We start from the raw sequence: 23,799 nt of genomic DNA on the forward strand, positions 1-23,799 counted from the left end.
AGGAAGCCAGTGGGTGGTTTTAAGTAGATAAGTTTTAAGTATTTTTCTATAATCAAAATAAAGTTTTTATTTAATGACATATCATGAATTTGTTCATTGTTTTCATATGAAATGTTTGTATTTTTATTTTACAAACATTCTGTAGTTACAAACTTGATTTCTCATTGATTCATGGTTTAGGAGAGAAAAGTTTAATTTCTAAGGGCCTGAGTTTTTAAAATTGTTTTGTTACTGTCTTTCATTCTGTGGCTATTAATTATTGATTTTCTGTAATATTTGCACTGGGATCAGTCAATATTACCTATAATTTGTGATTTTTTTCAAAACTTGAGGCTTCTTCATCTCATATTATCAATTCCCATAGTTATCCTGTTTGAATGATATAAAGTCTAGTAAATGAGCTGTTAGATTCTCCCTTTTATAACAGTCTGCTGTAATCTCGTTTGTTTTGCAAATATGTCATGCTAAAATCATTACAACAGATGCTTCAGCAATTTCTTTTTAACTCTTTTCAGCTTTATATATATTTAATGCTATTTTTTCACTACTTAAAAGTTTCTAAAAGTTTCTTTCAGTAAATGCCTTCCTTTATTATTGAATACCATTTGAAAAATTAAATTTGCTTTCCAGTTCTGGGGCTTTCCAGTTTCTGAACCCAGGAGTGCTCTACCAGCATACATACTATATCCTCATAGCTTTTATTATTATTATTATTATTATTATTATTATTATTTTATTTTGAGAAAGGGTCTCACATGTTTTTGTCTTGAATTCAACTTTGCTAGATAGTGATGACTCCACATTTTTGTCCCTCCTTTACAAACTGCTTATTGTAAAAGTATTCAGATATACACAAAAGTATAACAGTAAATGAATCTTCCCATCCCCATCACCCGGACTCATCCGTTATCAAGATTATTTTGCACTTATTCCCTTTTCTCTCTCTTTTCTGTTCTTTTTCTAGAGTATTTTAAAGCAAACCCCAGACATCATTTCAGTTCATCCCCACATATGCCAACATGGGTGTTTCCTTGGAAAACCACAGTGTGAGCATGTGTTTATTTTTGCAGTGCTGGAGATGGAACCCAGGGCCTTTTGCCTGCCTGGCAAACATTCTACTCCTCCACCACCACAATGCCGTTATTGTACTCACAAAAATAATTGTGATTCCTTGGTATGCTTTAATACCCAGGCCGTATTCAAATGGCTCCCATTGTCTCAAAGATACCTTCTAACAGTTAATTGGTACAAATGAGGGTCCAAGTGAGGCTGACAAGCATTTTGACGTTAGTCTTCTCAATTCTTTTAACCTAATGCTGCCTTCCCTTCCAGACACCACCGACTTATGGAAAACAAAAGGGTTCCTACAGAATGCCTCCCATTTTAGATTTACTTTTTTGTTGTTGTTGTTCCAGGGGTGCTTAACCACTGAGCCAAATCCCGAGCCCCCCCCCCCTTTTTTCTGTGTTTTATTGAGAGACAGGGTTTCACTGAGTTGCTTAGGGCCTCGCTAAGTTGCTGAGGCTGACTTTGAACTCACCATCCTCCTGCCTCAGCCTCCTGAGCCACTGGGATTGCAGGCGAGCACTACTATACCCAGCTCTCTTCATATCTTCACGGTGTTATTTATCTGTTTCACTCTCAGCTATTTCTAAACTGGAAGTTAGTTTTAAAGACTTCAATAAATTCAAATGCAATTTTTGGCAAAAATTTTTTCAAAGGATGCTGTGTATTTAACAGCTTGTGGGAAAGACACACAATGCCTGTTCATCTTTTTGGTCTTAGGAGGTGACAACCTGATCTGTCATTGCCAAGTTACCAATCAACCTTTCACATAGTGGTTTCATCCACTGATAGAATCTGCCTGAATAACCTATTACATTAGTGATTTCAAAATAATCTTCTTCCAATATAATCTTTTTCCACATTTATTGGCTAGAATACTTTGTAAAGAGCTTTTCTTCATCACTTTGAGCTATTTGTATACCCTGAAGTACAGTTGCTTGAGGAAGGATAAAGGCTTAATTTTTTTTTTTTTCCCTTCATTGCCAGTTTGATTTTGGATATTGGGGATTGAACTCATGAGTACTCAACCATGAGCCACATCCCAGCCCTATTTTGTATTTTACTTAGAAACAGGGTCTCACTGAGTTGCTTAGGGCCTGCTAAGTTGCTGAGACTGGCTTTGAACTTTCAACTCTCCTGTCTCAGCCTTCCCAATCGTTGGGATAACAGGCGTGCACCATTATGCCCAGCTTCAACGCCAGTTTTAGAGTAGTGAATCAGTTTCCCCAATAACTACTCAACCTACCCAAAGATGGACAGCTTGTACTTGCATTTTGGGTTGCTCTAACTCAAATTTTGCTTCCCATGGGGGTGGGGGTGGGGTGTCTTTGATGACTTTTTTTTTTTAATATTTTTTAGTTGTAGATGGACACAATATCTTTGTTTTTATTTTTATGTGGTGCTGGGGATTGAACCCAGTGCCTCACACATGCTAGGCAAGCCACAACAAGCCACACAAGCCACAACCTCAGCCCTGTCTTTGATGATTTTTCGTTGTCATAATTATGCATTTTTAACTATATAACTTTGCTATATATATAGTATATATGTGTGTGTGTATCTGTCTTTCTATCTATATAAACTTCCTCCCCTAGTGATTTGCAAAGCAAATCCTATTCTGCTAATGACTTATTTTTCAAATGTAAGATTAGGGGCCGGGAATATTGCTCAGTGGCAGAGCATGAGTATACCATATATGGGGTCTTAGGTTTGATCCCCAGCAACAAAAACATAAAAAATTAGGGGCTCGGGATATAGTGCAGTTGGTAGAGTGCTTGCCTTGCATGCACAAGGCCCCGGATCAATCCCCAGTACCAAAAAAAAAAAAAAAAAAAATTAATGCATATGCAATGCAAAACTGTCAGCCTAAGAGGGCATAAGAGAAAAAATGAAAGTGACCCCCTACCCACCCAGATGCCTTTGAGGGTCTGAACACTGTTGTTCACTGTTACAGGAAATCCTCCAAAGGGCTCCCTCAAAGCAGCTTACCTCCCTTCATGTTACAATACTCAACAGCACTCACGTGGGTGTTTTCTCTAATTACCAAGTTTTTAACTATGCCCTAAATTTTTTCTTTCTTTAATTTCTCCATGTTTTCACTTGTCTGTTGTCTGAATCCCTAAATCTTCAGCTGGATGCCTGGGTGCCAGCTGAGCGATTCAAAGGCCTGGAGGCAGGGGTGTGACTATGACACAAGCAACTCTAGGTGGACTAGACCCTGCCCAAATACCCCTACAAATCAGGAGAGTGGCACCAGACTCCTCTGCTCACATACACTGGACATAAACTTCCTGAGAGCTGTTAGCTGTTGGTGCTCTTCTCTAATGAAGTCCATCTGCAGCATCTGCAAGAATGTCACAAGGTTTCTGATATTTAATTTTGATGTTTGTAAATAAGAAAACTAAAGTCCCAGGACAGTAAACAATAAGTCTACAATCAACAATTAAGTGGCAGGCATAACAGGTCCTTTGACAACAGGGCAACTCTTTCCATTACCTCATCTATTTTGCAACAGGATCTCACCATGTTGGCTTCTACCTGTGTTCAAGAGTCCTCCTACCTCAGCCTCATAGGATTTTTTTTTGCCGAGGATCTCTATCAGTTAATAGAATTTTCAAAGTTAACTTCAAATACCAAAAATTGCAAGTTAACGTTGTAACAAAGTTTCCTTTTCTACCACTTCTGTGCCTAAAAGTTGCCACAGAAGTCAGTCCCTGCAGTTACACCTGCAATTTGGACCTGCTGTTGATTTACTGAAGACAAGCCAAAGGTGGCACTTCTTGTGGTTTGAAAGCAAAGATGAAGTTCCAGAGCCTCAGTGGACAACTCCTCCCTATCATATCCCAGGGAAACACACTTTGTTAAAATTTTAGCAGCCCTAAGGCCTCAGTAATTGACTCCTACACAGTTTGAATTTAGATGACTGGCCTGACACATTTGGGCTCACCTTTCCACACCTAAGAGGGAGGTTTAAATGTCTCAAACACAGAGAAGATGACACACTCAGAACTATATAATTAATATTTTTAATGTGCAGAGTTTGTAATACAAGGGCAGAGATTCCTCCTGGATTCAAGTTTTATAAATTCTCAATGGGCTGGTGAGGCCAATAGGGATACTTCTTCTTGTCTAATTTGGTTTCTGGGAAGACTTCATTTAAGTCCTCAATGGTCATCTGATCAAATGGAATAATGTTCTTCATTTTCTCCAGCTGGAAAGAGCAGAAATGTGTTAGGGGAAATAGGGCTACAAAATGCAAAACAAGAATTTAAGAAAGATATAAAATATACCAAAGACAAAGCCTGTGGTTCATCCTTACCTGTTTCTCATATTCTTCAATCCTGGCCTTTGAGAGAGACACAAACTCAGCACAACTTTTTACCTTTAAGAGAACCAACAGATTCTGTTGTGAAACCAGGTTGTAACCTGACCCTGAAGCTCCCAAGGTATGGGAAGTCCCCAGGCTGCTCTTGCTCTCCTGCCCTGTGGAGATGTAGCTGCCTGCCTACTGAGAGCTAAACTACAGCTTTTGCTAACACCCACAAAGCAGCCCAAGTACAAAAACAGGTTAGTATGGCCTGTTTCATAAGGGCTGGGCACTGAATAGCCAGGACAAGACACCTGACCACCAAGCCAGACTTCTCTTTGGGGGAATCATCAGGTCCCAATGTTTCAGTTATGTATCTGAACACCTGGATAATTTTTCTACCTAATTTCAATACCTTGCCTTTGACAGCTCTGTTGAGGTATAACTGACATATAATAAGGTGCACATATTTAAAGAGCACCATTTGATGTAGGTATCTACCTGTGAAATCATCACCATGCTCGAAACAGTGAGCATATGTATTACCCTTCTCCTTCCCATCCCTAGGCAATCATTGATGTACCTTCTGTCACTATAGATTAGTAGAGATTTACACAAATAGAATCATATGGTATTTGCATTTTTTTCTTGCTGCTTTTTTAACTGAGCATAGTAATTATTGTTATTTGACACTAGGAACTGAACTTAGTTAGGGACACTCTACCACTACACTTCATTGCCAGTCCTTTTTGTATTTTGAGACAGGGCCTCAGTAAGTTGCTGAGGCTGCCCTTGAACTTGCAGCCCTCCTGTCCTAGCCTCCCCAGTCATTGGGATTACAGGCATGTGCCACCACCCTTGCCTTTCGGCATAATTATTTTGATATTAATCCATGTTGTAGTATTTATTAACAGTTCATTCCTTTTTATTACTGTTAACACTTTTTTTTTTTGGTATCAAAGACTGAACTCAGGGGCACTCAACCACTGAGCCACATCCCCAGACCTATTTTCTGTATTTTATTTAGAGACAGGGTCTCACTGAGTTGTTTAGTGCCTTGCTTTTGGTGAGGCTGGCTTTGAACTCATGATCCTCCTGTCTCAGCCTCCAGAGCCACTGGGATTACAGGTGTGCACCACCATGCCCAGCAACACCTTAATTTTCAATTTAGTTTGTTCTACCTTTTACTAGCTGCTAAGTAATATATAGCTGTCCTAGTAATCCAGCTCAAAACTTTTACATGTGTCCTATACAGGAGATGCTGGGACACAATGGGTTAAGAAACTTAGAATAGGGCTGGGGTTGTGGCTCAGTGGTAAAGCACTCGCCTAGCATGTGTGAGACCCTGGGTTTGATCCTCAGCACTACATAAAAATAAATAAATAAAGGTATTGTGTCCAACTAATATATGAATGAAAAAAAAAAAAGAAACTTAGAATAAAGAACATCGATTACTCACATCTTCCTTTTCTTCAGCATCCACCTGTGCAGTATATTTATCCTCTGGCAAAGGAATCTTCAGGGCATTAAACTATAAATAGGGACAGTGAGTTGGCAGCAATATACCCAGAAGCCCAAAGAAAGGGCTCAAAGTTATTCCTTAAAGATCATATTAAAGCATATTCTCCACCCCAAGAAGAAACCAATATGCATTTCAGATGTTGTAGTAGAGAGAATATTTTACTGGGAAGAGGAGCTCAAGGATCTTCTCAGCTCCATCACTGACTGACTTAAGACCTTGGATATTTCTTTATAACAATGAACTTCAGTTTCCTCATCTGGAAAGGACAGCTGTACTTAACAAGAAAAATAGCCTCACATTCTGAAGAAGTCCTGAATTGTCTTTGACACGAAACCCCAGAGATCTTATCAGCAGAAGTAATGATATATGATGGAGATAAAAATGGTGTTTAGAAGACTGCTTGATGTTATAGCCCAGCACTTAACACTACCCTCAAGTGGAGAAGCAAATGAACTTTGGATATTGAGACTTAATGTGTAAATATCATGAGAGGACAGATAAATAAGAAATTACAGCTCTAAGGGATAATAAAAAAGAGCAGAGAAAAAGGAGGGAAACAGTAAAATAGAAAAGATGTTGGTCTGTATCAAAAGGAGATAGCGGGAAGCTAAAATGGAACTTAGGCAGAGTTAGAAAGAAACTCTAACAGTTGTCTGGCTCCAGGCAGCAAGGCCATAGTGTTCCTTTGACTGAACAGACCCTGAATTCTCAAATCCTACCACTGCAAGGGCTTTGGCCACACCCATCTTTCCTAAAACTCCTTTGGGATCTGAGTGCTAACATCACCCTTCTTCCCCTACTGTCATATGGCATATTTACCTTATCTACCCTGTCATCTTTCATATGTATATGTACCTTCCTACTCCCCATTCACAAGCCACTTAACAAGATCAGGGCTTTAGTTATCTGAAGTCTCACCTTCTTTTCAAAGTCATCCACCAAGCCCGCCTTGGCAACATTTGCCTTGTAGTAAGCCCAGTCGATAGCTGGTGGTTTCTCAGGCAGAGTAGCCAACCTGCTCACATGCAAATGCAAAAGTCAGGTTTGTTCCATGAGAAACAGAATATTCACACAGTAATTTCCCTATTCTTTACTCCTGTGGTATAGGGTGTCATCAACTTTTCTCTTTTGTCATCACAATGATGCCCCAAAATACTTTCATTTGGAAAATGCATGGATTTCTTTATTCTTTTGTTTGAAGAGTATCAAAAATTCATATGCAATCCCAAAACATTGTTTCTAGATTCAGTGGAAAGTAGGGGGTTCCCTCTCAGGAACATACTGACCTGGAGGAGAGGGTCTCATTCCAGGACTTCAGGGAGTTAGCAATAGCCTTCTGGTTTCGGGGAATGATCTCCCCAAAAGCTACCCAGTCAATGGTTTTTAGAGCAAGTTTGCGCCCAGCCATCTTGGGATCCTGGAAGATAGGTTAGATCAAAACAGTGATCCTGGAGTGAATCCTCTGAAGAAGGGCATTTTAGAAACATGCAAGTTTTTAAAATAGATCAGCATCCTTTTAGTGCTTGGTGGGTTTATTTTATCAATTAAAGGAATGAGTTTTAATAAAATCAAGAAAGGGCAGTTTACTTTTTCAAATTAACCATACAACCCAGCATATAAATGTGTTCTCTTCCACTAGATTGTCCTTCTGTATTCCCCCAACTCCTATTCATCCTTAAAAGCCCAGCTCCCAGTCAGGAGTAGGGGTGCACACCTGTAATCCCAGTCACTCAGGAGGCTGAGGCAGGAGGACCACAAGTTCCAGATCAGCCTGGGCAACTTAGGAGACCCTGTCTCAGAATAAAATTAAAGGCACTAAGGATGTAGCTTAGTGGTAGAACACTTACTTAGCCTGCACATAACCTGAGTTCAATCCCCACTGCCAACAAAAAAAAAAACAATCAAGATGCACATCATCTTGCAGTATGATCTTATGCCCCACCTGATTGGTCATAGACCTGCACCCTTCTGATTAATATCTAATTATCCACCACTGCACTCTTACATGCCCTGCATTTTAAGAGGCATTCCATACAGAGATGAATATGAGAGAAAATAAAAATTGGCTGCAGCTGTCTTACACCAAGGCCATACAGGAAAACTTAATTCAATTAAATTAAGATCAGGGTCAGAAATTAGAAGTCTGTAAAGTCAAAGTTCTCTACAAGCTATGGAGTGGATTCGAAAAAGGTGAAGAAAGCTTCCTCAGGATCTTAAAAAGAAAGTTGTTAAAACACCTGACTCTCCAGGCATGGTGGTGCATGCCTGTATTCACATTGGCTTGGGAGGCTGAGGGAGAAGGATCAGAAGTTCACAGCCTCAGCAATTTAAGGAGGCCCTAGGCAAATCAGAGAGACCCTGTCTCAAAATATAAAAAGGGTTGGGGAGATGGCTTGTAGCTAAGTACCACCGGGTCCAATACCTGGTACCAAAACAAACAAACAAACAAACAACACCTCTCTTCCTTCTCCTCCCATAAGGGTTAGGGTTAAGACTGTTAGGAAACTAAGGTGCCAGACAATCAATGTTTTTACAGAGGTTCTTCCAAGCACCTGAAGATAGAGTTAAATGAAAAGGGCTTTTCCCCTTTCGTTTATAGCTTACTCCCCAGCGCCTAGAACAGGTCACAAGTATAGGAAGTGCTCAATGAATACTCGTTCAACGGGTAAATGAACCCTGGAGCTTAGAAGTCCTGAACGCTGCACAAACTGGAATCCTGGAACGCTCCAGATGCAGGGGAAGGCGCAGCCCCGCAGCCTGCTAAATGTCCCTCAGCATTAACTCTGTAGAGTGTGTCCCTGCCTCACAACCACAAGACCGAGATCGCCGCGCTGGGAGAAGACTGTGCCAGTTTGTGGCAGCGCCTACACTAGCGGCGGCCGGGTGACAGCTAGGGCCCGCGACCTCGCGCGTGGGGTGGAGTGAAGAAGGGAATGCGGGGCAAAGCGCAGCTACACCCCGGGCACTCTGCCAGCGGGACACCCCGGGAGCTCGGCGTCCTCGGTGGGGTGCAACAAGGAAAACGCAAGATCGGGAAGACGCAAAGCAGAAGAACTCTGCGGGGTTCGCACTTAACGCCCCGAACCCCACTCACCTTCACCGACCCCAGGAGAGCTTAGTCCTCAGCAGCAAGTAACGGAAGTGGGTCACCGGAAGACCTCCCCTCATCCAATCCCAAAGACAAAGGGGCGGTCCTCACTTCACATGTCAGCCAATAGAGACGGAGCTGGTTTAGGAAGTCCCGCCCCCGGGGGCGGGCGCGGCGCCTGCGCCGCCAGGGTCCCCGCTAGTTAGGGGCACTCCCGTCCCTCTCCCCCTGCCCCACCCCCGCCGATGGGCCGGCCCGGCTCTCCCTGCCGAGAAATGGGCCGGTCCGGTGGCGCGCGGGCAGCGGCGGCGGCGGCGGTGGCGGCCCAAGATGGCGGAGCTGCAGCTGGACCCGGCGATGGCAGGGCTGGGAGGGGGTGGCGGGAGCGGGGCGGGCGACGGCGGCGGCCCGGGCCGTGGGCCCCCCAGTCCTCGGCCGGCTGGCCCCACGCCCCGCGGACACGCCCGCCTGCCCGCCGCCGTCGCGCAACCGCTGGACCCAGGTCCTGGACCGCCCGAGCGGGCAGGGGGCGGCGGCGCGGCCCGCTGGGTCCGGCTGAACGTGGGCGGCACCTACTTCGTGACCACCAGGCAGACTCTAGGCCGGGAGCCCAAGTCTTTCCTCTGCCGCCTCTGCTGCCAGGAGGACCCGGAGCTGGACTCGGACAAGGTGCGCCCCGCCCTCGGGCGCGCCCCCGGGCCTGTGGACTCCCTGGCTTCCAGTCGGTCTCCCCAGTCCTGCCCGCGCAGGCTCCTCACAGGCAGGGCGCTCAGACCGGGGCCCCTTCCCCCTTCCCGCCCCCTGGGCCACCCGGGGCCTCAGGAGGACGCGCCATTCCCGCATCCTCAGGCACACCCGGGTTCTCTGCGACCCCGCCCTTGGTTCTCAGCAGCGCTTCCCCACGCTGCCCACCCGCACCCAAAAGCCGGCTCCACACCAGCTTCCCTGTCCTCCCAGCCTCTCGAGTTTTTCCCTGGCTGCCTTTCCGCCCCTCACTGCTGATGCCAAATACCTCCAGAATTGGGTCAGGGCAAGCGAAGGGAGCTCTGTAGCTCTCCCACACTTCGTGCCGGACCCCCGTGCCAAGCCGGGTTAAAGCCTGGGCCTGACAATGGCTTCCATCGCTCCAGGAAGTCCCTCTTGTTATATTACTCTGTTTTCCTAAAGTCCTGGTCCCAGAACTTGTACCTGGTTACAGTTGCTGTTTAGGTCCCTGAGATCCAGTGCAAATCAAGGTTGACTCGGTTAAGACAGTAAAACTGAAGACCCAGAAATACTGCTAGACAAGATGCATGGCTGCTAACCAAAGGTTTGAGAGGTTATGAGACACTTCCTTTTCCAGTTTGAACTGTTTGAATCAATGTTTTTAACTTTTACAGATTCACCTTTAATTCCCAACTTAGAGCCACTGACAATAACTTACATCACTTTATATCCTACACAGCACTCAGCCAGTTAACTTGTAACAGAATTGGGATTGCGTAAACGTTCATTTGTTTCATTTTTCATTTCATTTCCTAATAAATCTCAGGTTGATGGAAACCCATCCTGCCCTAACTTTAAAAAAAATTCCAAAACTCTTGTTTATGTGGAATTATTTTTATATACCCTGAGTCTTCCTTATGGCTGTATAAACCAGTTTCATCTTGTTCCTTTTACTGTAAAGATGAGTAGGATTAAAGCTGCTTGGAGCCAAGTCCTGGCAATACCATGCTTCCTCTGGGCACAGATCTCTGGGTGTGTGAGATTACAGCTGGCAATGCAGAGACTCCCACTGGTGTTGGCTTGGAGCTCAGGAGTGTGGCCAGCTGAGCAGAGGTTTTCTTAGAATCAGGAATGTGCATTGGGAGCAATGGAGAATAAGACTGTCCATCTCAAACAAAGATTTAAATCATGCAGCCTTAGCATTTTCTTCCTCCTTTTTAAATAATATACCACTGAAGAATGTTGGTAATTGTCCAAGCAAAGATTGTAGAAGTTCAAACCAGTAAATAAACACCTAGATGATGGCTATGACTGTGCATCTCTGACACCTGACCTGAAATGATCTTAAAACACAAGATGCACGAAGCCAGCCTACTTGCCAATAGTTTGTAATAAGCAAATGTCTAGCAAAATTTGTCCTCGTTAAATTTTTTTATATTTATTTTTTAGTAGTTGTATGACACAATACAACTACTAAACACAATACAATACAATTTTATTTATTTTTATGTGGTGCTAAGGATCGAACCCAGGGCCTGTCATATGCTAGGCAAGAGCTCTACTGCTGAACCCACAACCCCAGCTCCTTGCTACATTTTTTTTTTTTTTTTTTTTTAGCTGAAGAACTGAATTGTCTTAGGGCACTGACAAAGAGAAGGAGCCCTCTCAATTTAAAAATGTTACTGAAAGTTCCAGTGATATCCTTGTGCTTGGTTGGCAGGATGAAACAGGAGCCTATCTGATTGACAGAGACCCCACTTACTTTGGTCCTATCCTAAACTACCTCCGCCATGGGAAACTCATCATTACCAAGGAGTTGGCAGAAGAAGGTAAGAGCTCTGTTTACACTGAATTTTTCAAAATTCGGGTCAGTGAAGGCTGTTAGAGACTTGAGTTTTGTTTGAGGTTTTTGTGGGGCTCATATACAGGTGTACAGGTTTATGAAAGTGAGCAGGAAGCCTCCAGTTGCCTAGTCTTGTTTGAGAGAATCTTGTTGAAGGAAGCCCCATAGGGCTTTGTTCAGCTTTCTCAGTTAGCTATCAGCTTTGCAGATAGCTTCAGGAATTTTTTTTGAGCCTGCAGAATTGTCACAGTCCTTTTTTACATTTACTTATGAGCTAGAAGTGAATGTCCATAGCCTGAAGCACCACATCTCTAACATTCAATTATTCATATTTTCAATTTTAGTTTGAACTTGCAGCTGTAAAAAAATAATAAAGGCTTGGCCTCATTTTTTTTTTTTTTTTTTCAAACTCTGGTCTCATGCTTCCCTGTAAATTTTTGAGGCTGACCTAATTCATTCTCCAGTTCATTGTTAGGTATGTTATTGGTTGCCTCATCTTTTTGATTTGTAGAGCATTTAGACTGTAAGTGGGTCTAGCTCTCTTTCTCAAAGGCTTGGCTTGGTCTCACTGGAGGCATTCAACTGAAGTTTAGGTTCCTTTTCTAAATCCAGGGCGCTCTGATGTCGGAGCTGGAGCTCTGAGTAAGAAAGCTTGTAATGGCTATACTCATTAATGAGGTGATGGCAAAACAGTTCTATTTCAGGCAATAAAAAGAGGAGTTGCTCTCTTATAGGGGGAGATTTGGAAACATTCTAGGGTTTTTTGGGGTTTTTTTAAGTGTCCTTCTTTGAAAAACATTTCAAATTCATACAAAAATAATGAGGCTGGGCTTGGTGGCATAAGCCTGTAATCCCAGGAACTCCAGGTGAGGCAGAAGGATCCAAATTCAAGGCCAGTCTCAGCAATTTAGCAAGGCTCTAAGCTATTTGGCGAAACCCGTCTTACAATTTAAAAAATAAAATAAGATAAAAAGCACCTCTGGGTTCAACCCTGGGTACCAAAAAACCAAACAATAAGAAGAAGAAGAAGAAGAAGTAGAATAGTATATTGGGCTGGGGTTGTGGCTCAGTGGTAGAGAGCTCATCTGGCATATGTGAAGCACTGGGTTCATTCCTTAGCACCACATAAAAATAAATAAATAAAGGTATTATGTCCATGTATAACTAAAAAAAAATTTAAAAAATAACATTAAATTCCATGTACCTGCCATGTACCTGCCATCCAACTTCAACAATTACCATCTCCTAATTAACATTTTCTAATGTCTTTAATTAAAAAAAGAAAAAAAAAAAAACGCAACACTCTTTTGAAATAATTTTGAACTTACAAAAAGGGCAAGAATAGTACAAAAAACTCTTTTTACCCAGGTTCACCAATCCGCACTCCCTATACCCCCTGTGCTGGAGATTGAACCCAGGGGCACTCTACCACTGAGCTATATCCCCAGCTCTTTTTATTTATTTATATTATTTTTTTTATAATTCTTTTTTTTTTTTGAGAGAAAGAGAGAGGAAAAAAAATATGAATCTTTTTTGTAGATGGACACAACACAGTGCCTTTTTTTTTTTTTTTTTATGTGGTGCTGAGAATCGAACCTGGGTCCTGCCCGTGCTAGGCGAGCGCTCTACCGCTGAGCCACAATCCCAGCCCAGCCCTTTTTATTTTTGATTTTAAAACAGGGTCTCAGTAAGTTGCCCAGGCTGATCTGGAACTTGCAATCCCCCTACCTTAGCCTCCTGGGTCTCTGGGACTATAGGCTGCACCACCAATGCTGGCTACATTCACTGATTTTTAACATTTCTTGTTATATTTATGCTAACATTCATTCTCCCCCTCTCTTCTTTTCATCTTCTCTTCTTTCTCCTCTCCTCCCATAGTTCTAAATTTCTGATTGCAAACTTTACCCGTGAATATTTCTGTGCGTTTTTCCCAAGAACAAGGGATATTCTCATATAACCCTACTTTGAAACTTAGGAAATTTAATGTAGATAAATACTTCTATCTGCAGTTTATATTTCATTTTTACCAACTATTCTAATAATGGCCATTATAGCAATTTTTTTTTCCTGGTACGGGATCACACATCTGATAGTTTTCCTTTCTAAGGCCTTTGATTTTGTTTCGCATGAGAGTTTTTCAATGATTGCCTTTTATATTATTCAAAATAATAAGCATCCCATTAAATTCAATACACATAAGGTTATACACATCTATCTGCCAGTCCTTTTAAGGGAAAACTGGGTAAAAATTGCAAGCTCAGGAGGTGGCCAATGTGACTAGTTCCAGGAATTAAGTGACATATGGAAGGTATCCTGTAGCTAATGGGCAGGGGCCAAACATAAACAGTGGGGGTGAAACAGTGAGCAAAGCAGTCCCTGGTACTTGACTTGGTTGGGGAAAAGTTTGTGGGTATACCCTAAACATCAAAGAGATATTTCCAAAGCTGAAGGAGAGAGACTGAATTTATATATGACAAATGCAGTTTTTGGCAAGCCTCTAGTTGCTGTTTTCCTGGTGAGCTCAAATATTCCTGACCAGTCTGGTCCTTGTTCTAGGTGTGCTGGAGGAAGCAGAGTTTTACAACATTGCCTCTCTCGTGCGGCTGGTTAAGGAAAGGATACGAGACAACGAGAACAGAACTTCACAAGTAAGGTGTTTTGAACTGTTAAGGGGAAAGTGTCCCCAGTGGCTCTCTGTGTCTGAGTGTCTGGCTATGACTTGAAAAGGATGGCTTTTCCCTCAGAGCTGGAGTCTGTATAGAACACTGTCCGTCTGCTATGCAGATGGTGCCTACTTGGCCAGGGTTGTTCAGCACAAAAAGAATGAATAATAAAACAGAACAGCCATGTCCCTTGAGAAGAAAATGTCACTGCTCGCCATATGGCCAAGGCCATTTTAGGTCCAAAGCCTGCTTGCTCTCTCTGACCTAAGGTCCATCACTTTGAACATAAAGCCTAAACAAGCTCTTGCTTCTACCTGCTGGCCTGTAAGCATGTCACATCTAGCCCCTGCAAGTCCCTTGAAATCAGCTATGACTCATGCTTCCAAGAAAATGTACTCAAGCTTCTCTCTCTCTCTCTTTTTTTTTTTTTAATGTTTTATTGATAGACATTTATTTTATTTATTTATACTTATGTGGTCCTGAGGATTGAACCCAGTGCCTCTCACATGCTAGGCAAGTGCTCTACCACTGAGCCACAACCCCAGCCCTCAAGCCTCTCTTTTTATTAAGATGTCTGGATCTTTGTATTTACTCAGTAAATATGGTAACAAATGAAGCAGAATTTCCCACAAGTTTGAGGGAAGGGGAGATAATAGAGCATACTTAACTTGTTATTTCTCATGTCATTCATCATATGTCTGTATGGCCACTCAGGATCTATTAGGTCTTTTGGATTCTGTGTGTAACAGAAGGTCCTTGACCCCAAGTCTAGCAGGAGAAACAGACCCTCCCTTTCTTTTGTTTAAGAAAGAACAACTGCAGAGTTGCAGAAACGGGGCTGAGTTTTTTTCCACCACAGCCATCTGCTTTGTAGCACGATTGCCTCTTATCCCACCAGCTACTGGTGGTGGATGTTTTATTTAATCTGTTGCAGCCTAGGACTTGTCTACTGTTAAAAAAGAAGGCAGTCCGTTTCTCTTTAATAGCACTCTGCTCTTTCTGCGTCAGATTTCGTGTATCAACATTTTCTGGCTCTAAATGGAATATCTGGATGAAAGCTGGCAGGAGTGACCCAGAAATGAAATAAATCTCTCATCCCCTTTATCTCTGGCTATTTGCAAAGGTAGAAAGAAGACTCATCTGGTCGACTGCTAAAAGGTTCCTTGTTAATGTTCAAAGGTGAATTCGTAGTTGGTTTGCAGATGTTCATGTGAGACACAATCTGGTGTCACCAGTCCCTTTGCCATTGTACACGTCTGGTATCTTTTACTGCCATAGATATTTAATAGCTTAGACATTTTTGGAAATTAGTTTTATCCTTATTTTTCCACATTCTAAAAAATACTTGATTTCTTAGTAGAAATGTTGATGGTACCATATGAACTACATATTGAATGTTTTCAAATCATGGTGTCTGAACATTCTCTGTTCTTTACCATAAACTAATTCCTTGAGAGCATTATAAGATTTCTGTTTGATGACAGCAACTAAGTTAATTAGTCCCCTAGATCCTAAAGGCTTGTAGATTTATACCCAGTTGGAAGCTTTTTTGTTCTGGGACTGTCAAGATCTTTTTGATGTTAATCTTTCCATCTCTTCTTTTTATTTAGTGAAACTCTGAGAAATGGATTTGATGTTGTTCAAAGATACCCTCTTTTGCCTTTGTGCACATGGTTCTCAGATGAAGTTGGCTGTGTATGGATTTCCAAACATTACCTCCTTTAATTTGTCTGCAGTCCCTCACCTCACACGTGGCAGGCATTCAGCCAAGTCCAAGATGTGGGGATTCTAACCCACCTTTTCTCTTGTGGCCTCTTAGCTTGTTTAGTGGCTGCTACCATTCTAACTGCTTTGCTGTCATTAGTGTTATTTTTGTAGGTGATTAATCTTGGTACTTTTTGGAGCACCCATGGTTTACTTTGGAGGAGGAAAAACAGAGGCACTATAATGCCATATTAAATACTTGGGACTTGGGTAACTATGGTAATATCACAGATCTTTGGTGATGCTCAATATTTTTGTAATACAAATCATCTGGCCAGTTGGGTGCAATGGCACACTCCTATAATTCCAGCAGCTTGAGAGGCTGAGATAGGAGGATCATAAGTTTGAGGCCAGCTTCAGCAATTTAGTAAGATCCTATCTCAAAACAAAAAAATATAAAGAACTAGGGAATGGCTGGGCATGGTGGTACATGCCTGCAATCTCTACGTCTCTGGAGGCTGAGACAGGAGGATTGTTGAGGGCCACAGCCAGACTGCGGCAGAGGATCACAAGTTCAAGGACAACCTGAGCAATTTAGCTTGATCTTAAAGTTTGTCTCAAAATATAAAAAGGGCTGGGGGTATAGCTCAGTGGTAGAGCAATTGCCTAGCATGTGTAAGGCCCTGGGTTCGATTCCCAGCATGCACACAAATGCATACACACATACCTGATTGTTTCCAGGTTTATGGATAGAGCCAATTGAAATCCTTAGCAGATTTGTCATATACTATATGGGAGGAAATTTTTAATACCTTTGTCAATGATAGTTATGCAATGCTCTTTGTAGTGTTTCATTTTTGTTTTTGTTATACAGTGCTGGGGTTGGAATCCAGGACCTCAGGCATGCTAAGCAGGAGCTCTACACTGAGCCACACCCCTAACCCCCAAAGACTCTTACTATATAGGAGGTTCCAAGGGTTTGGGGAGCTCTGCCAGAAATTTAAGACAAAAATCAAATATTTATATTATTAATATATTACTCTTATAATCACTTACATCAGTCTGAATAAACCAAAATATGCTGTTATATTTTTAGCATACACATCAGTTTAAGCCACTTCGGGGGTGGGGGGAAGTATGACTTTCTCATGCAGAGTTATTGTGGAAATGGATGCAATCTAAAGTTTGTTATCATGGTTGTTCTCATAATTCACCCTCCCAAGTTAGAACTAGTTCACCCACTGATTGATGTTCTTGGTCCCTTTTTCCCTTCTTTCCTTGGGTGAGTTTTCATTGAGAACCCAATGCTGTGGTCGTGGGATGATGGGTGGTCAAGAGCCTCTGCAGGCCTCACCAAGCAGCTGCCCACTATGCTGCCGTGCTCAGTCTGCCTGCTTGTTGCAGGGCCCCGTGAAGCATGTGTACAGGGTCCTGCAGTGCCAAGAGGAAGAGCTCACACAGATGGTCTCCACCATGTCTGACGGCTGGAAATTTGAACAGGTATGTTTCTCAAAGAACAGCTATCCTGGTACCTCAACCCAGTGGGCCAAACTCCTCAATTGCTGTCCAACCAATTGCTATCCCTGGGAAATGGGTAAGGCCCGGTGAGATCCATTCCAAAATGTGGGAAGAGAGAGTTACTTGGTGCCCATTACTTGCTTATAATGTGATGGGTTGGGGAGGGTTGAGAGGAGAGAGCCACATCTCCCAGCTTCACATCCAGAGTTTGAATTTGACAATTTCCAACAGAGCCAGCAAGCTTTTCTAGGCTTCAAAGAAGTTTTTCTTCCCTCAGAGAGATTCCTTTCAAAAGTGCTCTGTTGGGCTGGGGTTGTGGCTCAGCAGTAGAGTGTTTGCCTACCATGTGTGAGGCCCTGGGTTCGATCCTCAGCACCACGTTAAAATAAAGATATTGTTCAACTACAAGTAAAAAATAAGTGTTTAAAAAATAAAGTGCTCTGTAATGAGTCCCTAAAGAAGGTGGTTCAACAGCAAGCCTATCTTCTCCCATAAGTGCTTGGTGAGCAGGTGGCTGTGAGGGGATCAGATGCACTGACCAGTGTAGCTTAGTTGTGGCCCATGCTTCTCTCTGCTCTGTTTCTTTCAGCTTTGTGCTCAGGTCTGAGTATCAGAGCAAAACTACTGAGAGTCAAGTTTTACTGTTTTCTTCCATTAGATGGCAGAATTGTTTAATTCTTCAATTGTCTTCAAAACACAGGAAGGCTGAGGGTGAATAGAGGGAATATATTTTTTTTGTAGAGTTGAAGAAGCCACCTGAGCTGTCACTGTAAGCTCACCTTGTAAAATAAAAGTTAGAATCTGTGTTAACTTACCCAGTTCTAGATCAAACGCAGAGCTGCCTCTGGCTTCAGACCCAGTGCTGGGTCGCTCCTCACCCTTGTCTCCCCCTGCAGGACCAGTGGGCCTGGCTTTTGCTCAGGTGTGGATGGCAAAATGCTGTGCATGGTTGACTATCCGTCCACCCTCTCTATATTTGCTCTGATACAGAGTCTTAAGCCAAGCTGATGTTTTTTTGTTTGTTTGTTTGTTTTAAGGTACTGGGGATTGAACCCAGGGCCTTGTGCATACAAGGCACTCTACCAACTGAGCTATATCCCCAGCCCCTGTATTTTTTTTAACAAATTATAAATATGAGTGTTTTTTGTGAAACCAATAGATAATTTATGTTGCTTCCTCATCTTGTTAATGCCCTGTGGAGGGACAATCTGTTCTTGCTTCTATGATCTAGAGAGGAAGCTGAACATGGAACTGAAGTGCCCCAACCCCAGACAGACAGCAAGGAGTTCCCATCTTGTGGCCGTGTGCACTTGTGAGGATGACCTCACCCTGGGCTCAGCTCCTCCCTCTGAATGTGTATTTCTGATTTAGGAATAGGCACTGAATTCATTTCTCCAAAGGGTTAAAGTATCAGCAGTGTGCACCTTTGGGGAGCTGTTCAGTGATTCTGCACCTCCACCTCCTGTCTAGGACTGCTACTACTTACAAATCGACAGTCTGTGTTTTGACTGAAGCAAGTGTTCATTTTCATTCACAGAAACGTTCTTCTTCACCTCATGTTTGACAGACAGTGATTGTGTTTGCCTTTAGGAGGATTTCAAGTGCTAGGGTGAGGGAACACTGATAGAATTCAGACTTCTCTTCTGGGGAAGCCTACTTGATGATGTCCTGGTGCAGTTAACCCCCAGGACTTCAGTAGTGTCAGAGGGTTCTTTGTCCTTGAGAAATAAAACCACAAAATCCAGTCGGGGAAGGGTATGACTTGAAGGTGCACTTGACTATCTTCACATCACTGCCTGTTTGGTCACCATCTTCTTTTGCCAGCTGATCAGCATTGGATCTTCCTATAACTATGGAAATGAGGACCAGGCAGAATTCCTCTGTGTTGTCTCCAGAGAACTAAATAATTCTACCAATGGCATCGTCATAGAGCCAAGTGAAAAGGCGAAGGTAAGAAGCGGCTTGTCCAGGTTGTGTGCTGGTTTGGCCCAGCCCTCTGCCGTAGCCTGGCTGCTGCTCCTCCCCGCCTCCCCCTCCTGCAGCAGCTTTGCACTTCCCTCTTTGGGCTCTTTTGTCTGCTGAATTTTAATCACGGTTTAGGGAGCCACGGCAGGGGTTTTCAGTTAGAAAATGTGAACCTGAAGAGGTTTCTTTGGCCTTTGACAAGTCAGTGAAAAAGCAACTTTTTATTGCACTGATTACTCCGTGGAGAGATCTCAGAACTCAGTATCAGTCCTTCTTCCCCCACCTCAAGGACAAAGGTCTCTTCATACCTTTCCCTCCCTTACATTCCTAGAAATCTGTTGTACACTGCTACCTTCTTTGCTTCCACTGTGCTCCACAAACATGCATGCACACCACACACACACACACACACACACACACACACACACTCTCGCATGCACTTCTAAACTACAGGGTGAGAGGAGCTTGAACCATTTTCTTAGCTTGGGAAGACTGGTCCAGTGGCACAGAAACTCAGGACCAACTGTGTTCAGCAAGTGTCCCAGGGTACTCAAGGCTTAGTGTCTGCCTTACCACCATGTCTGCCCACAGGGTCCAATGGATGCAGGTCAGGTCTTTCCTTTTTTCTTTTTTAAATCATTTTTATTGTAAATTATAACTTAATTTCACTGTAATCAGATCATATACACTGGTTTAAATTTTTTATTATTTATTTTTAGTGCTGGGGTTTGAACCCAGGGCCTGTGCGTACTAATAAGCACATGCTTGACCACTGAGCTACACACCCAGGCTTCTGTGGGTCTTTCCTTCCCTTTGTCATCTCCTCAGCACCTCAACCTTTTCCCCCATCTTCCACTTTCAGATTCTTCAGGAGAGAGGATCTCGGATGTAAGCTGAGAACCCAAAATTTCAGAATCCGGAAAGGCAAGAGGGCAATTCAGCAAAACGGCTCCATGCAGTTAAGTCTACACCTGTATGATAACCGAGCTACTGCAAAGCAAAGCTGAGCCTGTCCCAGTGAAGAAGTGTCCTGGTTAAAACCAAAGGAACCCCACCCACCCTTGGGACTCCAGACAGACGCACCTCTGGCTGCAGATCCCCTTTTCAGAACCTGCTTTTGTTCTTATAGCCAGTGTTGTGACAGATCTTTACAACAGCAGCATGCTGGGTCTCCAAATGGAGCCTTTGGGGATCTGGGGGAAGGAAGAAGGAGGAAGGCCTAGGTCCTTGGAAACAGCCTAGCCATCAGGGAAGTTGGAGCAGACAAAGGAGGACTGTCCCAAGCCGTGCCCTGGTCTCACCTGCGTGTGCCACTCTTTCCCCCTGCTGGGCACCCTCCAAGATTTGTAGCAGATGCAGAGGGTTCTAGCTTCAGTGTGTCAAATTGAGTTTCTGACACAGGATGGAATCACCAGAGGACCCACATTCTCGTGAGCAGAGCCTCTCAGGCAGGAGACGCTGGGGTGTCCTCTGCCTTGGGAGGGTGGCGGTTCCTGCTTTCCCACAAGTGGCTTTGTCTGATTAGTCTCCAGCAGCTGGGCTCAGTGTGACCAGCCTCTCCTCAGGAAGAGGTTTGAGGCAGGTGGCATCCTGCACCAAGTCAGGGGAGTGCCAGTGGTTGGTATGGCTGCTTCTGCAGCCTCCTCTTAGACCCATTGACCCCATCTTCCCTGGCTTTTTAATCTGGACCAAAGATAAAGGACTTTGAGGATCCTTTGATGGCTTGGGGTGGGGAAGACTATCTGTTTTGAAGTTGCCAAATGTGTCATGTCGTACCTAAAAGTGTTGTTTCTGTGATTTGTGTCTTGAAAATGCCCTGACCAAACGTGCGATATTTTGTCTCTCCTTGGTGTCGTCTAACCTTGGCAAACCTGCCCCACAGCACTGTAGTGACTCCACACCATCCCCAGCAGTGTGTGCACTTTGGTGGGCAGTCTGCAGACTTCCTGTGTCTCTGTCCCCATCACTGCTCCTTCCTGGGGACTGCCACATTGGTGCGAATAGAGTGCTTTTCTGACCAGCATGCCTCAGAGGCCTCTTTAGGATGTGACCACAGAACTTGTAATCGCAACTTGTAATTCGAGTGTCCATGAGTAGTCGGGGAGGCAGAGGGGCTGGAGAAGCCTTTATTTTCCCTAGACAGCTATCAGCAGGCACATGGTTGAAGAGGAGGGTGTACCATTGAGGTTCTCACTGCTCCACAGTTCAGCTCCTTGCCAGGGGCTCAAGGTTAGTGATTTCTGGAGGGACTAGACTCTAGTCCAGTGCCTATTGACCTTGTGGCCTGACCATGCCCAGATGGTTTAGCTTTCTTCAGGAGTCTCGCTTTTTCCTTCTCTGTAGAATAGTGTAGAAACGTGTGTACAGGGCTCCTTCTGCACCTGCGTCAACACAGTGTAAATGTACATGTTGGCGCCTCAGAAGTCTGTCTGTGCTTGATGTTCTCATAGCTGTAATGTGTTAGGTGAACTTCCTACAGGAGGAGTAGACACCCCTTCTTCCAAAGGGCCACAGGCATCCACCCTATCACACCTTTCAGGAAAACAAAAGATTTGGGTGTAGTCAAAGACAAGTAGAGATGTTCTGTTCAGCGTAGGACAGAAGACCCCAGAAGAGAAGCCTTTGGCCAAATGGAGTTAAGTGATGTCAGACCGCCTGGGAGGAGCAGCAGTGTTTGGGACTATGTTGCTCATACTTGGGGGTAGGTCCCAGTGCCTCTGGCCCCACCCCAGCTTTGTCAGCCAGAAGGCTGGAGGGCAGATGTTGAGCAGGTACCTCACGAATGCTCTGATATCTTCATTTAACCTTGTAGAATACCACAGCTGCTTTTGAGTGTTAGGCCCAGTGCTCTGGGCCACAGACAGGTGGCATTTCTGCTCTTTGGGGGCTGGTATTAAACTTTTCCTTCCTTACTGCAGCCCAGTCAGTTTAACTGTTCCCGTGCTCCAGGAATCTGAAGATGGCTCATTTCTCATGGCTCCTGGGAAGTATTTTCCCAAACCCTTTATGAACCCTGCCACTGTTCGTGCTTGTAAGCCTTCTCCCTGGAAGTCTTGCTGGTCCCTGCGGAGAGCAGCCTGCCTGTAGGTTTGGTGGTGTCACATGACCAGAGACCCACACTTTCTGCTGTGCCAAGACTGCCAAGTGGGGAGCATCTCTGCCTTTATCTCTGCCCTGGGTCTCGGCTGAGATGCTGCTGGCTGGGCCCAGGAGCGCCACCCCCCCACGTGCTGGGCTGCAAGGCACCCAGCCTCCTGGGAAGTGACTTCATTTCTGCATAGTCACACTGTGCTTGGGTGTCAGCAAGACTGGGAAGCAGTAGAGAGGCTGAGAGGGAATAGGGCCCAAGGGACACCCACACCCTCCAGCATGGCCTTTAGTCTGGACGTCTGGACCTCTCAGACCATGCCTGTCACTTGTGGGTGCCCTTTGTTACTACTCACGTGTTTGAAATGCTGTGACTTTTTTTTTTTTGTCAATAAAGATATGAAACAAATGCCCTGCCTTGGCCCTTGGCCATGTTCTCAGTCATTGCCACTCCGGCTTCCCTGCCCCTTCCCCCAATTCTCAAGCTGGTCTCAGAAGATGGCTCACTGTCCCTGTCCTCATTTCTCCTGCTGTTAAAACTGCCTGAGGGGCTCTGGGCCTTCTTCCTCCTCCCTGTCCTTTCGCTGAATCTGAAAAGCCCAGGAGAGTGCTGAGGAACAGAAGGTGGGGACAGATGGGCTGCCTACCAGAGAGCTGGAAGGACATGGGAGGAGTATGCGAAGGTTTTTAAGGGAAATGTGCCCCTGGAAGAGAAGCGACCAGGGCCCATTTCTCCACAGGAAGATGAGTCAGCATGGTGGGAAGTCTGTCACTGAGGTCATGTGGGGGTCCTTTATTTACTTTGGGGGTTTAGGAATATAAAGCTTACTATTGAGTATTTTGGCACAGCTGGAGGAACCCTTTCCCACACAGGGCCTGCAAGTAGGGAGACGAGATGCTTGCAGACTAGGGATTGCGGGAGGCAGGTGCCTTCATTTGGGTCCATCTGGGAAACAGATCTGGCAGCTGAGGACCAGGAGTGGAGCAAGGGAGGCTCAGGAGCACTGAGGTGCCTCAGCCGTGGGGACTGCAGAGTGCAGTCTACTCCCAGGACAGAGCAGTGGAGAGAGCTGGAGCTGAGTGCAGACTGACAGGAGGGACCCGCGGAGGAGATGCAGGCAGGTGCTGCTGGGACTGGGAGAACTGCAAGAAACCAAGCCATTGCCAAGCCAGCTGCTGCCATTGATCCCCGTGGATCTGCTGGTAACAGGAAGCAAACAGGAAAGAGCATAGCCCTTCTTTTCCCCCTCACCTTGCCACCCCCCTTGCAGAGCTGTCCAAAGCAAGCTGGAAAAGGAGAAATGTGAGACGGGCGAGGTGGCACACACCTGT

At 44.3% G+C, this 23,799-nt stretch overlaps 2 protein-coding genes across 3 annotated transcripts; one reads left to right on the forward strand and one right to left on the reverse strand.

Moving 5' to 3' along the window:
- Nucleotides 1-4,075: 4,075 nt before the first annotated feature.
- Atp5pd (ATP synthase peripheral stalk subunit d) lies at nucleotides 4,076-9,088 on the reverse strand. Of its 2 annotated transcripts, none has more exons than XM_027955726.2 (6): nucleotides 8,989-9,088; nucleotides 7,181-7,311; nucleotides 6,813-6,909; nucleotides 5,832-5,903; nucleotides 4,385-4,447; nucleotides 4,076-4,276 (listed from the first exon to the last, which is right to left on the reverse strand). In XM_027955726.2, exons 2-6 carry the CDS (start codon nucleotides 7,300-7,302, stop codon nucleotides 4,145-4,147), a joined length of 486 nt encoding a protein of 161 aa, XP_027811527.1. In that variant the 5' UTR covers nucleotides 7,303-7,311; nucleotides 8,989-9,088; the 3' UTR covers nucleotides 4,076-4,144. The 2 variants fall into 2 exon arrangements, with proteins under 2 accessions (XP_027811527.1, XP_027811528.1); XM_027955727.2 differs by lacking the exon at nucleotides 8,989-9,088 and adding an exon at nucleotides 7,609-7,690.
- Nucleotides 9,089-9,197: 109 nt separating this feature from the next.
- Nucleotides 9,198-22,888, forward strand: Kctd2 (potassium channel tetramerization domain containing 2). The gene is made up of 6 exons (XM_027955725.2): nucleotides 9,198-9,651; nucleotides 11,408-11,516; nucleotides 14,087-14,178; nucleotides 17,302-17,397; nucleotides 19,240-19,365; nucleotides 20,243-22,888. Exons 1-6 carry the CDS (start codon nucleotides 9,313-9,315, stop codon nucleotides 20,270-20,272), a joined length of 792 nt encoding a protein of 263 aa, XP_027811526.1. The 5' UTR covers nucleotides 9,198-9,312; the 3' UTR covers nucleotides 20,273-22,888.
- Nucleotides 22,889-23,799: the final 911 nt, after the last annotated feature.

This window comes from Marmota flaviventris, chromosome 17 (genome assembly GCF_047511675.1).
Source record: "Marmota flaviventris isolate mMarFla1 chromosome 17, mMarFla1.hap1, whole genome shotgun sequence".
Lineage (NCBI taxonomy): Eukaryota > Metazoa > Chordata > Mammalia > Rodentia > Sciuridae > Marmota > Marmota flaviventris.

Coding starts and splice junctions, on each gene's coding strand:
- Atp5pd (XM_027955726.2), bottom strand. CDS start 7,302: ATGGCTGGGCGCAAACTTGCTCTAAAAACCATTGACTGGGTAGCTTTT. Junction 6,910..7,180: donor AATGAGACCCTCTCCTCCAG/GTCAGTATGTTC, acceptor GCATGTGAGCAG/GTTGGCTACTCTGCCTGAGA. Junction 4,277..4,384: donor TTGAAGAATATGAGAAACAG/GTAAGGATGAAC, acceptor TGCTCTTTCCAG/CTGGAGAAAATGAAGAACAT.
- Kctd2 (XM_027955725.2), top strand. CDS start 9,313: ATGGCGGAGCTGCAGCTGGACCCGGCGATGGCAGGGCTGGGAGGGGGT. Junction 9,652..11,407: donor CGGAGCTGGACTCGGACAAG/GTGCGCCCCGCC, acceptor CTTGGTTGGCAG/GATGAAACAGGAGCCTATCT. Junction 17,398..19,239: donor ACGGCTGGAAATTTGAACAG/GTATGTTTCTCA, acceptor TTCTTTTGCCAG/CTGATCAGCATTGGATCTTC.